The 21,798-nt window shown below is 40.5% G+C and overlaps 1 protein-coding gene across 4 annotated transcripts in view; it reads left to right on the top strand.

Annotated features, from left to right (window-relative positions):
* The window catches only part of PELI1 (pellino E3 ubiquitin protein ligase 1), a 70,736-nt gene that overhangs the window by 40,009 nt on the left and 8,929 nt on the right, over positions 1-21,798 (top strand). For 3 of the 4 annotated variants that reach the window (XM_017340733.3, XM_017340734.3, XM_002709842.5), the window contains 2 exons: positions 14,289-14,428; positions 17,525-17,654. In XM_017340733.3, coding sequence (XP_017196222.1) covers positions 14,358-14,428; positions 17,525-17,654 — 201 coding nt within the window. In that variant the 5' untranslated portion in view covers positions 14,289-14,357. Of the gene's footprint in view, positions 1-10,696; positions 10,851-14,288; positions 14,429-17,524; positions 17,655-21,798 lie in introns of those variants that run through there. The other variant, XM_070069046.1, reaches the window with a different exon arrangement.

The following is a 21,798-nucleotide window of genomic DNA, read 5'->3' on the forward strand; positions in this document are numbered from 1 at the left end:
ACTTTCTCAAATGTTAACAACTTATATACTCAGAGTATATTTAAAAGCCAGAAAATTAATTTATTAGTACAGGACTATTAATTGTACACCGTATTCAAATTTCACTAGTTTTTCTGTTCATACCCTTTTTCTGTTCCAGTATCCATTTTATGATCCCCTATCATTGTTGCATCTTCATTATTTCCTCCAGTCTGATAATTTTTAAGTCTTCCTTTGTCTTTCTCAATCTTGGAACTTTCAATTAGTACCCACAGTTATTTTACAGAGTGTCTGTCAGTTTGGGTTTGTGTTGTCTTGTGATGAGATTGAATTGATGCATTGTTTTGGCAGCATACCACAGAAAGTGCTGTTTTCTCAGTATATGGTACAGAAATACACAAAACCAAAATGTCTCTAGTGCAGATAGTGTTAATCTTGACTAGTTGGTTAACATAGTGTCTGCCAGGTTCCTCCCACTGTGAAGTTACTGTTTTCCTCTGTTTAATTTACAAATATCTTGGGGGGAGGTACTTTGAGACTAATATTGCCTTTTATAAAGATACCTGCAACTTGGTCAGTGTTTTACTAAAAAATAGGATTAGAGAAAACCCAGATTACTCTATTTCTGGGGGTGATTTAACTGCAGAAATAATCATTTAAACACTTTTTCCAGGAAAGGTCCGTAACCTACATGCTATTAGAATCGTTTGTTACTGGAAATAAAACTGACTGTCACTACTTTTTTTTTCTACTACATTATAGGCTGATATTGATTTAAAGTTATTCGGGCAGTAGGGGTAGGGCAGGCATTTGGTGTAACAGTTAAGACACCTCTTGGAGTCTGGCTCTGTTCCAATTCGAACTCCCTGCTGTTTGTGCACCCTGGGAGGCAGCAGATGATGGCCAAGCAAATAAATCCCTGGCTCCTGGCTTTGGCCTGATCAGACCTCATTATATGTGCTTTTGGCAAGTGAACCAGAAGATGGGATGTCTGTGTCCCTGTCTTTCAAATAAGATTTTCGAAAATGTTCTTGAAAGTAGCCGGGAAAGGGGCTGGTGCCGTGGCACAGTAGGTTATTCCTCCACCGGTGGCACCGGCATCCCATATGGGCCCTGGTCCTAGTCCTGGCTGCTCCTCTTCCCATCCAGCTCTCTGCTGTGGCCTGGGAAAGCAGTAGAAAATGGCCCAAGTGCTTGGGCCTCTGTACCCGTGTGGGAGACCAGGAAGAAGCACCTGGCTCCTGGCTTCAGATCAGCGCAGCTCCAGCCATTGCGGCCATCTGAGGAGTGAACTGACGGAAGGAAGACCTCTCTCTGTCTTTCCCTCTCAGTGTAACTCTACCTCTCAAATAAATAAATAATCTTAAAAAAAAAAAAAAAGTAGCTAGGGGAAATTCATTTTCTTTCAAGTGTAAATTTTATCCACGGACTTTTTTTTTTAAAGATTTATTTATTTATTTGAAAGAGTTACACAGAGAGAGAGAGGTCTTCCATCCACTGGTTCACTCCCCAAATGGCTGCCACAGCTGGCACTACGCCCATCCGAAGCCAGGAGCCAGGTGCTTCCTCCTGGTCTCCCATGTGGGTGTAGGGGCCCAAGCACTTGGGCCATCCTTCACTGCTTTCCCAGGCCACAACAGAGAGCCGGACCGGAAGAAGAGCAGCTGGGACTAGAACCAGCGCCCATATAGGATGCTGGCGCTGCAGGCCTCTATCATTGGACTTTTAAGCTCAGCTTTAAACAGTTGATTATATTATTGAGATCAAAAGATTTAGTCTTCTGTCTCCCTCTTGCTATCTCTCAAACTACATAAAATGAAGATGTCTTTTTTTAAAAGAGATTTTATTTGAAAGAGAGAGAGAAAAAAAATCTTTCATCCTCTGGTTCATTCCCAAGATAGCTGCAATAGCAGGAGCTGGACCAGGCGGAAGCCAGGAGCCAGGAGCTTCTTCTAGGTCTCCCAAGTAGGTGGCAGAGCCCAAGTACTTGGGCCATCCTCACTGCTTTTTTCAGGCCATTAGCAGAGAGCTGTATTGGAAGTGGAGCAGCTGGGAACCAGCACCCACTTGGGAGGCTGGCGTCATAGGTGATGGCTTTACTTGCTTCACCACAGTGCCAGCCCCAAGACACCTGTTCTTAAAAATTTGCCCCTGTTGGCCGGCACCGTGGCTCACTTGGTTAGTCCTCTGCCTGCGGTGCCGGCATCCCATGTGGGCATCGGGTTCTAGTCCCGGTTGCTCCTTTTCCAGTCCAGCTCTTTGCTGTGGCCCCGGGAGGGCAGTGGAGGATGGCCCAAGTGCTTGGGCCCCTACACCCACATGGGAAACCAGGAGGAAGCACCTGGCTCCTGGCTTCGGATGGGCATAGTGCCAGTTGTGGCGGCCATTTGGGGAGTGAACCAACAGAAGGAAGACCTTTCTCTCTCTCTCTCTCACTGTCTATAACTCTACTTCTCAAATAATTTTTAAAAATATTGCCCCTGTTAGGATAATGACATCAGTTATGTAAAATATCATCCCATAGGGGCCTGAACTGTGATGTAGCAGGTTAAGCCATTACCTGCAGTGATGGCATCCCATATGGGCACCGATTCAATTCTTGGCTGCTCAACCTCCAGTCCAGCTCCCTGCTAATGCTCCTGTAAAAGCAGAACATGGCCCCAAGTGCTTGAACCCCTGCACCCACATGGGAGACCTGGAAGAACCTTCTAGCTCCTGACTTCAGTCTGGCCCAGCTGCAGCCATTGCAGCCACTTGGGGAGTGAAATAGCAGATGGAATATCTCCAATATTGTGTGCATGCTCGCTCTCTCTCTGTCTTTCCCTTTCTCTCTGTAACTCTGCCTTTCAAATAATAATAATAATAAAACCTCATTATATAATACTTTATAGTAGGAAAAGAGTTGGGGATTTTTGTTTGCTGTTTGCGTTTCTTTCTTTCTTTCTTTCTTTCTTTCTTTCTTTCTTTCTTTCTTTTTTTTTTTTTTTGGCAGACTGTGAGAGAGAGAAAGAGGGGAAGGTCTTCCTTCCGTTGGTTCACCCCGCAAATGGCTGCCACAGCCGGCGCACTGCGCTGATCTGAAGCCAGGAGCGAGGTGCTTCCTCCTGGTCTCCCATGCGGGTGCAGGGCCCAAGCACTTGGGCCATTCTCCACTGCCTTCCCGGGCCACAGCAGAGAGCTGGACTGGAAGAGGAGCAACTGGGACAGAACCAGTGCCCCACCGGGACTAGAACCCACAGTACCAGCGCCGCAGGTGGAGGATTAGCCTAGTGAGCCATGGCGCCAGCCTGATGTTTGAATTTCCTAGTGTAGATCCTCCATACACTTTCTCCCACCCTCCACACCATGACTTTAAAGCTCAAAATTGTTTTGTCAGTTCCGGAGTGGTGGAATCTGAATTGTAACCCTAGTTTTTTTGCCTATCTCATAAGGTTTGTTCTGGGGATTCAGTCAGTAAATGACAAAGTATTTAAAACAATACTTGGCATAGATACATAACCCAGTGGTAGCCATTATGAAAAGGGACTTCAGTATAGGATGCTGACTTTAGAACATGATAGAGTATCCCATACATATGCTTTTATCCTGTTTTTGTTCTAAATAACTGTTCAGTCCCACCGAATTTGCTGTTTCCTGCAGAATTTTATTGGGGACTTTAATGATTAAACCTAGGAGAATTTCTAAAATTGTTGAATACCACCCAAGAATTGACAGGAAAATAAAAATGTTTCAGTTCTTAGTTGTACCTTTAAAAATGCATTTTCTATGTATGGCAAATTAGCTAATTATTTTGGAGTAGAGTGGCATGGTTGTATTCAAACAGTCTCTTCCCCAGTCAAGAATACTCCCTGCTGCCTTCTCTTGGCTGTTGCATTCAGCGAGTGCTTGAGGCCTTGTTACCTAAGCTCTCTAAATTCATTTTTTAACTGATGGAACAGGAATTTGCCTTAGTGCAGATACCTGCTTTTTCCTCTTGGGTTTCTTTCTCCCCTCTCTATTTTTAAACAAGCATGCAAAGTCTAGTTCATTTACTGAAGTTTTTTTTGTTGTTGTTGATCACTACCAGGAAACAGGATTGACAAACACAGTGAGCACTGAGGAAGTGACAGTGACAAAGGTTCAAATAATCTCAGAAAGCACCAGTCATAGTTGCAGGGGTGTTTCTATACTAGTCTGCAGTCAGGGTAATTTATTTAGTGTTTATACATCTATACTTTTCAGTCTTTCTCCTAATGGTTCCAAAAAAGGGTCTCTTATACCTGTTTAAAAATTAGCCCCATTGGTATCAGAAAATCTGGACTACTTCACCTGAAGGAGCTTCAGTTTCCCTTTATAAAATGGGGATAGATGATTGTACTTGATGTTGTTCTGATCAAATTAAACAACTCTGTGTTGAATTATTATATGGATTTCAATTCTGCCTCTGCTTGAGTTATTTGGCCTTTAACCTGTCATTTGATCTTTTGAAACAACTCAGTTCCCTTATCTGGAAATGGAGTTAAGATTTTCCTTCCCAATTCATAAGGCTGTTGTGTCAAATCAGATATTATGTGGAAGCATTTTGTTAAGTAATATTTTATACAAGTGGAAGGTAGACATTAGCCCATGATTGGTTCAGATTGACACTGATTTTGACTTAAAAGGAATTCTTCATCAAATCCTGCTTTTAAATTTCCTAGAAATAAGTCTCCTAGGTCTAGAAGTTACTGCCTTATCTGGCCTCCTGCACTGGCTTTTCAGCACTTCTGTAGCCACCCTAGCCATGGTTCCTTTCCTTCAGCCATTTTAGAGAGGTTCCCATTGTAAACTATTTTAAATGCACAGAAATAATAATTGCCATCAAAGCAAGATGATGGTTCTTCTCTTCTCATGCTCTGCCATTCTTACCAATTCTAGTAAAATATGAAACTGCAGCTACCTTCAAAACTATTGCTTTACTAAAATAAGGCTTAGTATAAATAACCTTATAAGACAACAACATCAGTATGATGTTAGTAAGCACATATCAATTATGTACCATACCTTGTGCCAGACAGTATGCCAAAATTGGGAGAAATTCCCCTCCTACGAGGAAGTCATTATCCACAGTGTGGGTGGTTAGTACAGTGTTTGGGGTAGGGGGTGGGCAGGATGATGAGATATTTTTGATGATCACAGTTAGGGTGTGCTTCTGGCATCTAGGGGATGTGAAGGCCAGGTATGCTGCTCACTGAATGTCCTATAATGCACAGGCCAGACACACATACACGTCAAAATGTCAGTAATGCCTAGGTTGATAAGCTACTTTGGAGGAACATAGCCTGTCCTTGGGAAAAATGTTAATTGCTTTCCCATCAGGAAGAAAATAAGTTATTTCTGTATGTGATGGTCTCTCAGCATGTCATTTGGCTACTCTGTGAGGAGATGCTAGCCATTTGTACAGGTGGTACCTGTATCTTGGGATAAGGAACATGGTTTTCACTTCCTCCACTACTGTGTTAGAAACTAGAAGACACTGACAGTAAGTAGTAATCTCCAACTACTACTGCTGACACCATTACTTTTCCTTTTATGTAGAAATGCTGCTTATTAATCCTACTGATTGTGAAAGAAAGAAGTTGATTAAATTTTTGCTGTTACCAGGACTCTTATAAATTTACCTCCATTCTGTCATCAGCTGAATTGGTTTCATAAAATGGTTCCTCTATAAATATACCTAAATAGTTCTTTCCAAGTCATCCTTTTGAAATTAACTACAGAGAAACTATGGAGCTGTTTCATCAGAAGCAATATATGCAATTCACCTATTTTTCACCATAAAGAAGCATTATAGCATTTTTGTGTTTATAATGTTTTTCTCAGCACCCCTTTATGCCTACCTGTTGCCCACCAAATTAGAAGTGTTCAGAAATTGTGTAAACATCTATGTAAGATTTGTTTTGTTTACTTAGTATTTGTTGACTTCCTTTTATCTTTCACGGTAGGAATTGTGTACTTGTCTTAGTAGATAGTAAGCAAAAGTCTGTGTATAATATGAATAATAAAAGAAAATTTTATGTTAAGGGGGCAGGAAATTGGTTTCCCAGTTTTGATTGTTTAGGTGAACCTGACAGTTACATATTTCCTTTGGGAAGATTTGATATGAAAATAATGTGGCCGGCGCCGCAGCTCATTAGGCTAATCCTCCACCTAGTGGCACCGGCTCACCGGGTTCTAGTCCCGGTCGGGGCGCCGGATTCTTTCCCGGTTGCCCCTCTTCCAGTCCAGCTCTCTGCTGTGGTCCGGGAAGGCAGTGGAGGATGGCCCAAGTGCTTGGGCCCTGCACCCCATGGGAGACCAGGATAAGTACCTGGCTCCTGCCTTTGGATCAGCGCGGTGCGCCGGCCGCAGTGCGCCAGCCGTGGCGGCCATTGGAGGGTGAACCAACGGTAAAGGAAGACCTTTCTCTCTCTCTCTCTCTCTCACTATCCACTCTGCCTGTCAAAAAAAGAAAAGAAAAGAAAATAATTGTATCACACTGGCCTTTAAAAAAAAAATGCTTAGAATGTTTAGAATGTTGTATCACATTTGTAAGACTGTTCCCAAGAATTGTTTATTTTATGACTTTTTTTTTTAAAGATTTATTTCTTTGAAGGCAGTTACAGAGAGACAGAGGCAGAGAAAGAGATAGATCTTCCAACCGCTCACTGGTTGACTCCCCAGATGGCTGCAACAGGTGGAGCTGGGCCAATCCAAAGCCAGGAGCCAGGAGCTTCTTCCAGGTCTCCCACACAGGTGCAGGGATCTAGGAATGGGCCATCTTCTGCTGTCCAGGCCATAGCAGAAAGCTGGATTGGAAGTGGAACAGCTGGGTCTTGAACCGGCATCTGGGATGCTGGCACTTCAGGCGGTGTCTTTACCCACTATGCCACAGCGCTGGCCCTATAACTAATTTTTCATGTTTTCCCAACTTGCATTGAAAAAAACTAACACTATTCCAGAATTTTTAAATTTTTTTAAAGATCTATTTATTTATTTTTGAAAGGAAGAGCAATAGAAACAAGGGGGGACAAAGATTTTTTATCCCCTGGTTTATTCCCCAAACAGCCACAAAGGCCATGGCTGGTCCAGGAGAAAGCCAGGAGACTAGAACTCTATCCAGGTCTCCCTTGTGGGTGGTAAAGGTCCCCAAGTACTTGGGTCATCTTGCATTGCTTTTCCAGTCGCATTAGCAGGGAGCTGTATCAGAAACAGAGCAGCTGGGGCTAAACCCAGCTCTCTAATATTGGATGACGATGTTGCAGGTAGCAGCTTAACCTGCTATGCCACTGTGCCAGCCCCCAGAATTTATTTCTTTTACAAGAACTTTCTGAACCTTAGAAGATTGGTTTCTGCTAATGAGAGCAACAGGCTTAATTTTCAAGAATCAAGCAGAACTTTAAGGTAATGGATACTATAAAAAACAGCCTTATTAGCATGAATTTCTCTAATTTTTTTGGTCCTGGATAGAGTTAATGATTCTATTTCATAATTTTGGTACTAGATCATATTGGGTTAGAGTTGGCTACATAGGATCAGACAATTTAATTTAAGGCCAAAAATGCAGCCAGTAATTCCAGAATTAGGGTGATTTTTATGTACATATTCATTTCTAGTTGTCAAATGCATAGCTTTAGAAATTCATTTTTAAAATTGTTATCTTTTTTACTTGGTTTTAAATTTATTTGAAAAGTGGAGCAATAAGAGGGGAGAGAGAGAGAGAGATAAAGATAGATCTTCCATTGGTTCATTCCCCAGATGCCTTCAACAGCTGGAGTTGGGCCAGGTAGAAGTCAGAAACAAACAACTCCATCCCAGTCTCCCACCTCGGAGGCAGCAGATGAGCAGGAAGCCAGATTGGAAGCAGAGGCAGTACCCTCAGGCAATCTGAAATAGGATACAGGCATCCCAAGCAGTAGCTTAACTCACTGTAGCATAATACCCACCTCTGAAACATCATACCTTACTCAGATTTAAAAAAAATGTAGAGAGGGGACAGGCATTGGACATAGTGGTTAAACCAACATCCCAAGTTGTTGTGCCTAGGTACAAGTCCTGGTTTTGCTTCTGATTCCAGCTTCATGCTGGTTCATACACTGGGAGACAATAGGTGATGGCTCAAGTAGTTGGGTCCCTGCTACCCACATGGAGACCTAGATTGAATTCTGGGTTCCTAGCTTTGGTATAACCCAGCCCTGCTGTTGTGAGAATTTGGGAAGTGAATAGGGAATAGAAAATTTCTTTCTGTTTCAATCTCTCTCTGCCTTTCAAATAAATAAATAAAAATTTAAGATAAGTATGTAAATAAATAAAAATACAGAAAGAATATAAAGAGTGAATGTGAAAGCACTATGTAGCTACTGGACTTTGTTAAAGATTCTAAATCATAGTGAAGATCATCTTTCTTTAGAATGCACATGAAGATTTCAAAAGCTTCTTTTTTTTTTTTTTGGGGGGGGGGCAGGCAGAGTGGACAGTGAGAGAGAGAGAGACAGAGAAAAAGGTCTTCCTTTGCCGTTGGTTCACCCTCCAATGGCCGCCGCGGCCAGCGCGCTGTGGCCGGCGCACCACGCTGATCCGATGGCAGGAGCCAGGTGCTTTTCCTGGTCTCCCATGGGGTGCAGGGCCCAAGCACCTGGGCCATCCTCCACTGCACTCCCTGGCCAGAGCATAGGGCTGGACTGGAAGAGGGGCAACCGGGACAGAATCCAGCGCCCCGACCGGGACTAGAACCTGGTTTGCCGGCGCCGCTAGGCGGAGGATTAGCCTAGTGAGCCGCGGCGCTGGCCAAAAGCTTCTTTTTTTTTTTAAACTTTTATTTAATGAATATAAATCTCCAAAGTTCAGCTTATGGATTACAATGGCTTCCCCCCCATAACGTCCCTCCCACCTGCAACCCTCCCCTTTCCCACTCCCTCTCCCCTTCCATTCACATCAAGATTCATTTTCGTTTCTCTTTATATACAGAAGATCAGTTTAGCATACATTAAGTAAAGATTTCCACAGTTTGCTCCCACACAGAAACATAAAGTGAAAAATACTGTTTGAGTACTAGTTATAGCATTAAATCTCAATGTACAGCACACTAAGGACAAAGATCCTACATGAGGAGTAAGTGCACAGTGACTCCTGTTGTTGACTTAACAAATTGACACTCTTGTTTATGGCATCAGTAATCAACCTAGGCTCTTGTCATGAGCTGCCAAGGCTATGGAAGCCCCCTGAGTTCACTAACTCTGATAATTTTTAGACAAGGCCATGGTCAAAGTGGAAGTTCTCTCCTCCCTTCAGAGAAAGGTACCTCCTTCTTTGATGACCCATTCTTTCCACTGGAATCTCACTCGCGGAGATCTTTCATTTAGTTTTTTTTTTTTTTTTTCCCCAGAGTGTCTGGGCTTTCCATGCCTGAAATACTCTCATGGGCTTTTCAGCCAGATCCGAATGCCTTAAGGGCTGATTCTGAGGCCAGAGTGCTGTTTAGGACATCTGCCATTCTATGGGTCTGCTGTGTATCTCACTCCCCATGTTGGATCATTGTCTCCCTTTTTGATTCTATCAGCTAGTATTTGCAGACACTATTCTTGTTTATGTGATCCCTTTGGTTCTTAGTCCTATCATTATGATCAATTGTGAACAGAAATTGATCACTGGGACTAGTGAGATGGCATTGGTACATGCCACCTTGATGGGATTGAATTGGAATCCCCTGGTATGTTTCTAACTCTACCGTTTGAGGTAAGTCAGCTTGAGCATGTCCCGAATTGCACATCTCTTCCCTCTCTTATTCCCACTCTTATATTTAACAGTGATCACTTTTCAGTTAAGTTTCAGCACTTAAGAAGAATTGTGTATTGATTACAGTATTCAACCAAAAGTATTAAGTAGAACAAACAAAAAAAATACTAAGAGGGATAACATATCAAGTTGCTCATCAACAGTCAGGGTGAGGGCTGATCAAGTCACCGTTTCTCATAGTGCAATAACCACCTATCAACATGTGTTACAATTACAATGAAAGGTTTCGGTAAAAATAGCTATCATGGAACTTTTTATTTGTAGTTTAATAATGCCCGTTATAATGTCATTTGGTTATATGCCATTCTAAACTTAAGAAACTTGTTTATCTTGTATTTTTTAAGTATATAACTAATACTATTAAGTATTTTAAGTTTAGATTGTTAGAGACTGTCGCTCCCCCATTCGCAGAGGAACAACACTAGACCCTGCGCTGTTCTTTTGTCTGCTCGGCCCTTCCCGGGTTTGCTGCTGGTCCTTCCCGGGTTGGCTGCTGATCCCTCCACCTCCATGGAGGGGCGGCTCCCCCTGCCACTTTCCCCACTTCCGCGGGGGAGTGGCATACCGCCGGCCGGCCCTCTCGGGGGCTGCTCAGATGTTATCTGGATGTTCCCGGTGCATGTTGTCTCTCTCCTCCTTTATAGTCCTCTTCCACCAATCCCAACTCTGCTACCCACATGCTGAGCACGCTGCTCTCCTCCAATCAGGAGCAAGATCAGCTCCTGCAATTCATCAGTCAAGCTGGCGAGAGGCAGCTGCGTAGAAGTTGTTTACTCCCTTTCAGCGCCATATTGTGGGAGAGCAGATGCATAGAATAAGTCTTAATTCCAGTAACTTAGTCTAGTCCGAGTTGCTCCCCACAGAGACAAAAATAGAAGCCAGGTTTGAATTTGTTCTTATGATTGAAATATCTTTTTTTTTTTAGATTTATTTATTTATTTATTTGAAAGAGTTGCAGAGAAAGATCATCTACCCACTGGTTCACTCCCCAAATGGCCTCAACAGCCAGGGTTGAGCCAAGCCAAAGCCAGGAGCCTGGAACTCCATCTGAGTCTCCCAAGTGGATGGCAGGGGTACAGGTACTTGGGCTGTCTTCCACTGTATTTCCCAGGCAGGCCGTTAGCAATGAGCTGGATCGGAAGTGGAATAGCCAGGACATGTACAGCACTCATATGGGATTCCAGTAATGAAGATGGCAGTGGAATCACTCTTGCCTCAACGCTGCCCCCTCCCCCACCCTACTCTACTGCCACCTTCTGGTGATTGAAACTTAGATGTCACTAATAAATATTCCAGATACCAGGGCTTCTAAGCAAAAAAAGAATATATCTGATTGGAAATAATATAATTTTTCTTGGCTTGGTTACCCAAGAGCTCTAAAAATTATAGAATGGAGGATGTATGCCAGCCCTACTCTTATTCTTTAGTTCTTTGTCTAAGTTAAAAATTGTTCCTTTGCTGTAGATGCAGTAAAACTAAACATATAGTGCTGTGCACATTACTTGTGAATTCTTATGTCTAGACCAGATGGTTACTTGTATTTTTTCCAGCTTTAAAATTCTCTTTATTCTACTTTAATTCCTTTTTAAAGTTGAGGAAACAGATTGCTTTGTTCAGAGAGAGCCGGAACTAGAACACAAACTAATACTTGCTAGCCGTGGGATATACTAATGGCAGTCAAATAGAAGCATTCATAGAACATTTGCAGATTTTTGCCATCTCCTTGTACTTACTATTTAATACTATTTTAAGTTGATTTACTTCTTTAAATACATATGCTTATTTTTAAGAGGAAAATTTTTGCTACTATATGTGGAAAAATATCACTTCTTTAAATAGAAAGTAGCTATAAATAGGAATCCAAACCAAGAAGAGCAGTTTTGTTACAGTCTAATTTTAAATTAATTTAAATTCTTGTTATTAAATGTATAACTTGCTGGTTTTGGTCAGAAATGCATTGAAGCAGTGTTTTCACGTTTGATGGTGGTACCTTGGTTGTCTAAAAAGAAAAGCAGTTAAAACCTTTGGTCAAGCTTTGGTGTAACTTTTTCCATTGAAATGTTTCTTGAGGGGGAAATGGGAAGGTTGAGTACATGTCTCTGTACTCAAGTGGGTTTTCATGTACACAGAAGGTCTTGTTATACAGATCCAAGATTGCTATTTGGAAAACTTGAGTAAATTTTTCTAAAAACTCTTCACATTTTTACATTGAAGGTTTTAGTTAGCATAACACCAGTTTCTTTCTCAAAAAAGGGAATTTGCTAAATATGGCTTAAGGTTTTTAAATTTTTGTTTATTTAAGAGGCAGAGAACAGACTGAGAGAGAGTACTCCATTTGCTGGTTCACTCCCCAACTTCCCACAATGGCTGGTACCTGATTGTGGCCAAATCCAGAGGTCTAGGCCAAAGCTGTGGGTTGGGAACTCCCACATGGGTGGCAAGAACACTCCAGGGCCTGTATTAGCAGGAAGCTTGAGTCAGGAACCAGAGTCAGATATCGAATCCAGGCACTCTGATATGGGATATGAGCAACTTAACCTGTAGTCCAAATGTCTGCCTCCAGTATAGTTTATTTTTACTGAAGTAGTAAGGCCAGGCCGTTATGATGATAAATCTATGTATTGGTTTCTGTAACCTTTTAAGACAAATTTGATTATTAAAATTTCATCAGCAAAAACAAATTTGTGTGGTAAGAAATATTGTTTTGTGGATTTTTATTAATTTTATTTGAAAAGCAGGAAGAGAAGAAGACACAGAGAGATACCTCTCATTTACTGGTTGACTTCTCAGATGCCCACAATAGCTGGGCCAGGTTGAAGCCAAGAATCAAAACTCAGTTCAGATCTCCCATGTAGGTGTCAGAGGTCTAACTACTTGAGCCATCACCTGCTACCTCCTAGTCTGGGCATTAATAGAAAACTAGACTCAAACCCAGGCACTCCAGTATAGGATGCCAGCTTCCCAACAGCATGTCAGCCACTGTGCCAGATACCTACCCCCTTTTTAGTGTATTTGAATGGAAGAAATGTTTTTCTTAAAATAGCTTAGTATAGTATTTTTTCTGGCTTATCAGAAATATTAGTCTTTTGTTTGTATATTTGTGTCACATTTATATTTTAATTGAACTTTTTATTTTTAAATAACTCTTGATTCACAAAAAATTATAAGAAATAATACAGAAAGAAAGTCTGCTTACTCTTTACTCAGTTTCCCCCCTGTGGTAACATCTTGCAGAACTAGTAAAGTAGCACAGCCAATATACTGATAAAGATACAGAACATTTTCATCACCACAGGGGCCCCTCTTACTGTCACTTTGTAGCCATATCCACTTCCTTCCTACACATATTATATGTTATATAAATGGGATTATTCATATCACTTTTTGAGATTAGTTTCTTTTACATAGCATAATTCTCTAGAGATTCGTCCACATTGTTGCATATATCAATAGCTTCTTTTTATTACTGACCAGTCTTCCATTATGTGAGTATACCAGTTTATCACTCACTTAGTTAGAATATCTGGGTTATTTCCAGTTCTGGCTCCCTATTTAGCCTACTCTTACAACCCCAGTGAAGATATTAGACTTCCTCATTAGAGTTCATGAAGTGGAAGTTCAGGCTCTTGTTAATGTGTGTCAGGGATAGGGGCCAGATGAGACTCAGTATTTTCTGTGTTTGGCGGGATTAAAATTATTACTATCAAAAAAAATTTCTGAGACAGGTGTTTAGCATAGCAGTTAACATGCCAGTTAGGATGCCTGTCCCCTAGCAAAGTGCCTCGGTTGAATACCCTGCTCCAACTCTTGACTCCAGCTTTCTGGTAATGCAGACCCTCGGAGGCAGTGGTGATGGCCTGGTAATTGGGCTCCTTCCACTCATGTGGAAGAACTGAATTGAATTCCTAATTCCTGGCTTTGACGCCAACCCAACTCTGACAACTGGGCATTTGGGGAGCATGCCAGAGGATGAGAACTCTTTGTCTCTCTCTCTTTCACCCTCTCTTTCTCTCCCCTCCTCTCCCATCCTTCCTTTTTCCCTGCCAAATAAATAAATGTAAAAAAAAATTTTTTTAATCTTCTAAGCTACTCTTTTTCCTTTTGTTAGAGAGAGCAGGCTGTTGTGGCTTTGGGCCAGTTGACATTTCCAGGTTGTTGACTTCTTCACCTCAAAGTCAGGAATCTATTTTGGGAAAAAGAGAGAGAGGGAAAGAGAGACAAAACTCACCACCATGTTTGTTCCTTGGATTCTGAGGTCCCTGTTGGTCTGCCTTCTCTCAACTTTTCACATCTTAGTATGTTTTGTAAATAATATCCAGCTATTAATTGTACTAACAGAAATAATAAGGAAAAAGTATGTTTACTCCATATTTGGGGCAAATAACCATTGAAGAAATGTCATATGCATTGTATACCAGGTGATACTTTGCATAATGCTGTGCTCTAGAGCACTGCTGGAAAGTGCCATCTTGTATTTAAAGGGAAATTCATTGTTCACATTACCTTTTCCCCTCCAGGAAATAATGCAAAAGGTGTTTCAAAGCTCCTGACCAGTGAACAAAGATTTGAGAAAGACAACCAAGCTCATGTTTTCTCCTGATCAAGAAAATCATCCTTCCAAGGCACCAGTAAAATATGGTGAACTCATTGTCTTAGGGTAAGATTTCTCCATCTGATGAGCCATAAAATTGAAAAATGTATATTAACTGGTATCTAAGAAGTGTTTTTAAAAGAATTTATATCTTAACTACATCCAAACAGAATTCAAAGCTATGGGATAATATTATCAAATCAAGAAACTTAATTCTCATATTTATGCTGTCTTTTATAAGTGCTCAAATACTGCATAAATTTTGTCTCACCCTCAGGAAAGGCAAAGTTTCTTAAAAATGAATTGGAAAAACATGTTTGTTGTTGCATAGTTATTCCATTTTAGTTATTCCTTTTAGAAAAATTTGCTTCAGCCAGCTTTATCAAAAATCAATCTCTTTTCCTGTCTCCTGCTTTAGGTCATTCATGTAAGTCAGTATTTATTTGCTCTTTTGCTTCTCTGAGGTATTTGTGGGGTTGTGCTTAGGATCTGGCTGAACAGTACTTCGGGATGAAAGGAGCTGGCCAGGTGTAAGGTGACAGTGGGATGACTACTGCCCAGATAGGACACAACCTCTTGTTTGCCTCATGCACTTAACTCCCAAAAGCATAGTCTGAAGATTAAATAGATGACTCCCTATTTCAACTTATTCAGTTTAAACTAGCCCTAACTGTCCAAACAGAGACACAGCATTTGCCTCTGTTTACTAGAGAGCTCAAGAAATTAGAACTTAAAAATTTAACTTCCTTTTGTTCCTTCTGCCTAAAAAGCAGCTCCAGACATTGTAAGATGTTTGAGAATCAGGTTAGTATATGTTCTGTTTAAGAGAGAATATGTTGTTTCACATGAGAAAGTAAGAGAAACTAGAGAGATAATAAACATGGAGTTACTGAGCTTGGGTGGAAGTCAAAATCCTCAATTATACTAGCCTGTTCTGGCACTGCAGCATGAATGACCTTGGAAGAATACCTTAACCATTCTGGGCCTTAGTTTCCTTCCATGTAAAATGACAGACAAGCTTAGTACCCTTTGAGACCTAACGATTTTTCTGTTAGAAACAGAACTTCTGAGATTGTAAACTTAATGTAGTAACAGCAGTATTATAACTTTGAATCACATAGATTCTAATGATTTTAATGATAAGCAACTTTGAAGTACCATAAACCTTTCCAAGTTAAATTATTCTAGCAGGAAATTTGAGTCATTTGAAGAACAGAGTTTAAAACCTAGTATATGGTTTTAAACCTACTTCTCTTAGCCTAGAAGCTTTTTAGTTAATTATTAGCAGTAATAATTGTCTCTATATGTGTCACTCTATGTGTCTTAAGATGCAAATAATGCTTCTTGCCAACACCTCTCTACAAAAAGTGAAACTAGATGAGGTTGTGCATTTCATGCTGTTGCTACTTAGAGCTTTGGACTATAGGAATGCATGTACTACAGAGAGCATAGGTCCAGAAGAGGAATGAGTAGTGCCATTCGGAGCACAGTGGTGAGGGGCAGTGAGGAACCCACTGTGGGGCTGGTGACCACACACAGCCTGACTAGCAAGCCAATATGTTAGTTAAGGGATGCTACATTGAACTTATAGCAAGGCTAACAAGATTAGCAAGGACTTTCTTCTATTCCCAAGTATAATTTTTTTTATAAAGGGTCAGTTTAATTTTCATATGTAGCAGTCATTGACTCTCTTATAGCTTTAAAATGTGATTCTTCTATGTCAGCCATGTTTGCAGATCATTTTACAATCACTTTGTCTTCCAACCTCAAAACTGTCCCAGTTCTCCACCTCATTTCCCTGTGGACTGACAAACTGTTCATGGGAGACTACAACCCAAAGATGTTGTAAGGAAGTGGGCAGTGGATGAGGACTGTGTGTGCCTCAGTGAAGCAGTAAAGAATGACAAACAGCATGGCAAACATACAAACATATTAAATTCTGACTTTGCCAGTGTCATGTGTGACCTTCAGAAGATGATTCTCTGGACATGTTTCCAAATCTGTAAAAATGGGGACACTGACACCAGTCTTGTTTGTGGAGTTTTTATTTTTTTTAAAGATTTTTTATTTTATTTATATGAGAGGTAGAATTACAGACAGAGAGAGGGAGAGACAGAGAGAAAGGTCTTCCATCTGCTGGTTCACTCCCCAAATGGCTGCAGCAGCCAGAGCTGGGCCCATCCAAAGCCAGGAGCCAGGATCTTCCTCCAGGTCTCCCATGCAGGTGCAGGGGTCCAAGCACTTGGGCCATCTTCCACTGCTTTCCCGGGCCATAGTAGGGAGCTAGATTGGAAGAGCAGCAGTAGGGACTATAACCAGCGCCCATATGGGATGCCAGTGCTGCAGGTGGAGGCTTCACCCACTATACCACAGTGCCAGCCCGTTACGAAATTTTTATGAGGATAGATTGAATGAGGTGATATATAGGTTAGAACCCAGTGGTGCTTGGTTGGTACATAATAAACACTCAGATGTTTTTGTTTGGGTTTGTTTTTAATTTTTCATACTGATTCAGTCCTTGCTTACTTGCTTACTTTCTGGTCAGGCATATGTTATCAGGGAAACAGTAGTTCATAAGGTCTATACCACAAAAGTATATTTAACTATTACTTAGCAGAAATCTCAGTTGGGCAGGTTCTGCCAACAGTGTGTGAAGTGTATATGCAGGTAGCTGAGACTTACAGACAAGTCTAAAAATTCCTTAATTCAAAATCCAGCTATTTAAAGTATTTGGTTCACAATTAAAAGAGATCCTATTTTGAACAATACATACTGTACTTTTGAAGGTTGTATTATCACAAATATTCACCTTAAAAAATGGAGGGAAATGGAATGAGTTATAAGGAATCAGATATGCCATTATTTGGCTTTTAATTCTCTTCAATAAAAGAGGGGGTAAATGCAAATATAGATAACTCAAAGGTATGTGTCATCCAAAAGGTACTTCTCTGTAACCTGGAATGTGGCCAGAAAGAATCTGATTTTGTTCCACATCAAAGCAGCTGGTCCGGAGATCAACAATTACTAAAAAAACTAAGATAACTATTGTTCTAATAGATAATTAATTGGGAATTGGTTTTGCAAGACAGAGTAAAACCTTTGTTTTATAATTGTTTGATTTTTTTACAAGAGATCACTTAAACTTTGTTTTTCTTCCATCAGGTATAATGGGTCTCTCCCAAATGGCGATAGAGGAAGGAGGAAAAGTAGGTTTGCTTTGTTTAAAAGACCTAAGGCAAATGGGGTGAAGCCCAGCACTGTGCATATTGCATGTACTCCTCAGGCTGCAAAGGTAAAAAAAAAAGTCACTAAATAATTAACTTTGAAAAACTAAAAAACCTTTGTATGTTGTTTATATTCTCTTGTATTCGCTCACATTTTTGTTTCAAACATTTCCTTTTGTTTGGATTGGAGAAGAGACTTGGGAGACATGGTACTTGGAGGCCACCATATGGAAGGGGAATCTGACTTTTTTTTAAATTCTGGCAAACCAGAATTAGTGGGTGGAGATTGTTAAAAGAGGTGGGGTAGGGCCAGGGCTTGATATAGTAGTATTTAGAATTGTGCAGTTGTGTACCCTGCAAAACAAGGAGTTCCCACTTCTCTACAAGAGGGGTCACGCCTGGTTGAGGAATGAGGTGTATATTATGTATATTTAGGTTTCAGAAGCATGTTTGAATGAAGTAGTTTTTTAACTAAGGATTTTTATCTATGTCTCTCTGGATGTTCTTGTTTTTATTTTGAAGTTGTTTTATGACACTGCCCTAGCTTTTAGCATGGTGCCTTGTCAAAGACCTCACTAATGTTAGATTGAATCAAAGCTATGAAAACAACTACTCAACTGCATCTAAACTGTAATTTCTCAACTCCTGGCTTTACTTAGTGCTTTTAGCCCCCTTTTTCCCCCCTACCAAATCTCCAGAATCAGCATCATCATTTGGCTTTTCCTAAAGTGATAGAAAAGTAGGGAGGATTTTAGATATTTACATTTCTTGTGAATTCCTTTCCTTACAATTTTATAACACAGACTTAATTTGATACTGTGGTGAACAAATAAGAAAAATTACCAAGAATTCTTTGACTTTTGGAAGTAACTTTAGTTAAGTAACTCTAGGATATACATTAGTATCATACCATCTGAGGTCTATCTTGGTTAAGTTAAATAAACCAAAGACAGTAGAATCAGCATTATGTTGCTCTGTTTTAGGTCACAGCTCCAATCCCTGAAGTTTAGTTGGATTTTTGATCTTGTTTTTTGCTTTTTGTTTCTTTTTAAAGTTTATTAGAGAGGGAGACAGAGCTCTCTGGAGGTTCACAGGTTCACTCCCCAAATGCGAACAATGGCCAGGGCTACCCCAGTGCCCAAGTCCACAGCCAGTAACAGCCTCCAGGAGGAACCCAATTATTTGAAACATTACCACTGCCTTCCAGGATCAGAAGTCAGAAGCCAGAGCTAGATATTGAACCGGACACTGATGTGAGACACAGGCGTCTTAACAAGTAGTCTAAATTCCTGCCGTAACATTGTGTATATCCAGTTAATGTGTATAACAGAGTCTTTAAGCCTTGAGTCCTTAAGTCCTTAAATCCACTATTACTATTTGGGAGCTAGTGTGTGTAGAAAAGGGACTGTTTGATTTTGCTTCTTTGCAGAGATAGGATTTTATATTAAGTAGGCAGTGGAAGTAAATGCCTTATTGATCCAATTGAGGAGCTTCTTAGAGTACTTCCCTACAAGAGTGCTCTTGGCATTTTGGGTCTACCAATTCTTCATTGTGATGGCCAAAACATGCTTTTACATATTTTCAGATTCCCCTTGGACAACTAGTAACTTCTTCTGGTTGAGAACCGTTGTTGGGGAACATATTTATATTCCATACCTCTGTAATAGTCTTTTCTGGATTTTTCTTCCTATTTTTACACTGTCATACCTGTCATGTTTTCATTGTTACCTCCTTTTCATTCTTACTTGGCAAAAGAATCTTGAAGATCAAAGACTGATTACTTCCTCTAAATTTTCACAGAATATATTAAGTTCATGAGGAGGATAAATGTTTAGTCTGGAAGTCATCTGGAGTGAGTGATTAAAACTGCCTTCCAATCCAGTGAGACTCAGATTTAACTTGACATAGTTCTTATTCCCAGTCTAAGAGTGGGTTTGGGGCTGGTGTTGTGGTTTAATGGGTAAAACCAGCGCCTGGGACGCCAGCATCCTGTATGGGTGCCAGTTTGTGTCCTTGCTGCTCCACTTTCAGTCCAGCTCCCTGCTAATGTACCTGGGGAAGCAGCTCAAGTTTTTGGGTTGCTGTACTCAAAATGGGAGACCTGGAAGAAGCGCCTGGCTCCTGGCTCCAGTCTGACTGAACCCTGGCTGTTGTGGCCATTTGGAGAGTGAACCAGCAGATGAAAGACCTTTCTCTTTGTCTCTCTGTCTATCTGCCTTTGAAATAAATAAATTGTTAAAAAAAAGACAAAAATTATAATCTTAAGGCACATAAAGCTAGTGTTTTTAAATCTTTCAAGCTGTTAAGAATTCAAGCAATTTTTGGTTGAAAGCCGGTTGCTTAATGGTGAGTTTAATTTAGGTTTTAAAACCTGTGAAATTAGTATGTAATGTTTATGAATACATAAATGTGCACTAAAAAGTATTAGCAGTATGCATGTAAATGATCTGTATTGGAGAATGGGCAGATAGGTAGGAATACATAGGCAAATACAGTTGCAAATACAGTTTAATTTCTTGAAAAAAATCAAAATTAAAAGTGATATTTGTTAAGCTTTGATAAAACTGGATAGTTAATATCCAGGTACTTGTTTATTCTGTTTATATACTTCAAAATTTGATGGTTTTAATTAAAGTTATTGTTTTAAAGCTTTAAATTCTTACAGTTTAGCTACAAATGATAAACTTCTAATTAAAGAACATTTTATAGTTTAGCTTCTTTGCTGTGTGTAATCACTCTCCGTTTCTTTATGTCTGTTTTCCTCTCATGCAGCCGTTTCCACATCCTTTGTACATGACTAGGTTTTTCCTCCCTTTGATATTTTCTCCAATTCATGTACATACAACACTCCTGAAAACAAAACTGAAAAGTTCTTTTTAGCAACGTTTTTAGTTTGAGATAAGTCAAATACGTGCATGAGTGTTACATCTCTTTCCTTTGGTAATTTTAATCATTCTATGAATTTTTTTGCATCTGTAGAGTCACAAAATGGATAGACAGCCAGTTAAGTCAGCTTACTGGTTAACTTTTTAACTCTGAGTGACTTTAAAAATAAGATTCTTGGGTTGGACATTTAACCTAGTGGTTAAGAAACAAATCCCATGTCACAGTACCAGTGGTCGGTACCCAACTTTGGCTTTTGATTCTAGCTTCCTGTTACTGTAGACCCCTAGAGAAGGGGATGATGGTTCAAATACTTGAGTTTTTGCCACCTATGTAGGTGATCTATGTTGAGTTCCCCATTCCTGGCATCAACCTAGTCCAGCGCCAGGCATTTGGTGAGTGAGCCAACAGATAGGAATCTGTCTCTCTACCTCTCAAATAAAAATTTTAAGTGAAGAATTTTTAATGGAAATAAAATTCTTTTGGGGCCAGCGCTTTGGTGCAGCGGGTTAACACCCTGGCCTGGAGCAACGGTATCCCATATGGGCACCCGTTCGAGACCCAACTGCTCCACTTCTGATCCAGCTCTCTACTATGCCCTGGAAAAGTAGTAGAAGATGGCCCAAATCCGTGGGCCTTTGCACCTGCATGGGATACCCGGAAGAAGCTCCTGGCTCCTGGCTTTGGATCAGTGCAGCTCCAGCCGTTGCAGCCAATTGGGGATGGATGGTTCTCCTCTCTCTCTTTTTCTTCTCTTTCTTTCTCGCTCTCTTTCTCTCTGCCTCTCCTCTCTCTGTGTAACTCTGACTTTCAAATAAATAAATAAATCCTTAAAAAAAAAGATTCTTTCAAGATTCTGTATTTTCTCATCAGATTAGTACTGAGTATTGTTTTCACTTTCTACAAGGGGTTTTTTCTTAAATATTTATTTATATATTTGAAGGTCATAATTATAGAGAGAGGGGTCTTCTGTCCACTGGTTTCTCTCACCAAGTGGCCAGGGTGAAGCCAGGCCAAAGCTAGGGGCTTCTTCCAGATCTCTTACGTGGGTGTCAGAGGACCAAGCACTTGGGCCATCTTCCACTGCTTTTCCCAGGCCATTAGCAGGGAGCTGGTTTGGAAGTGGGGCAGCCAGGACACAAACCAGTGCCCATATGAAATGCTGGTTGTCTCAAGGGGCAGTACACACTACACCACTGCACCACAACCCTGTCCCAGAATTTGGTTTTGATTTCTTTAAAATTTAAAATAATTGTAGGAGAGACCCAGATTGTATAAGTTTTTGATTTTATTTAAAAGTATGTTCTTACCTGAGAAGTCACTGTCACA

The sequence above is a fragment of the Oryctolagus cuniculus genome, chromosome 2, assembly GCF_964237555.1.
Source record: "Oryctolagus cuniculus chromosome 2, mOryCun1.1, whole genome shotgun sequence".
Classification (NCBI taxonomy): domain Eukaryota; kingdom Metazoa; phylum Chordata; class Mammalia; order Lagomorpha; family Leporidae; genus Oryctolagus; species Oryctolagus cuniculus.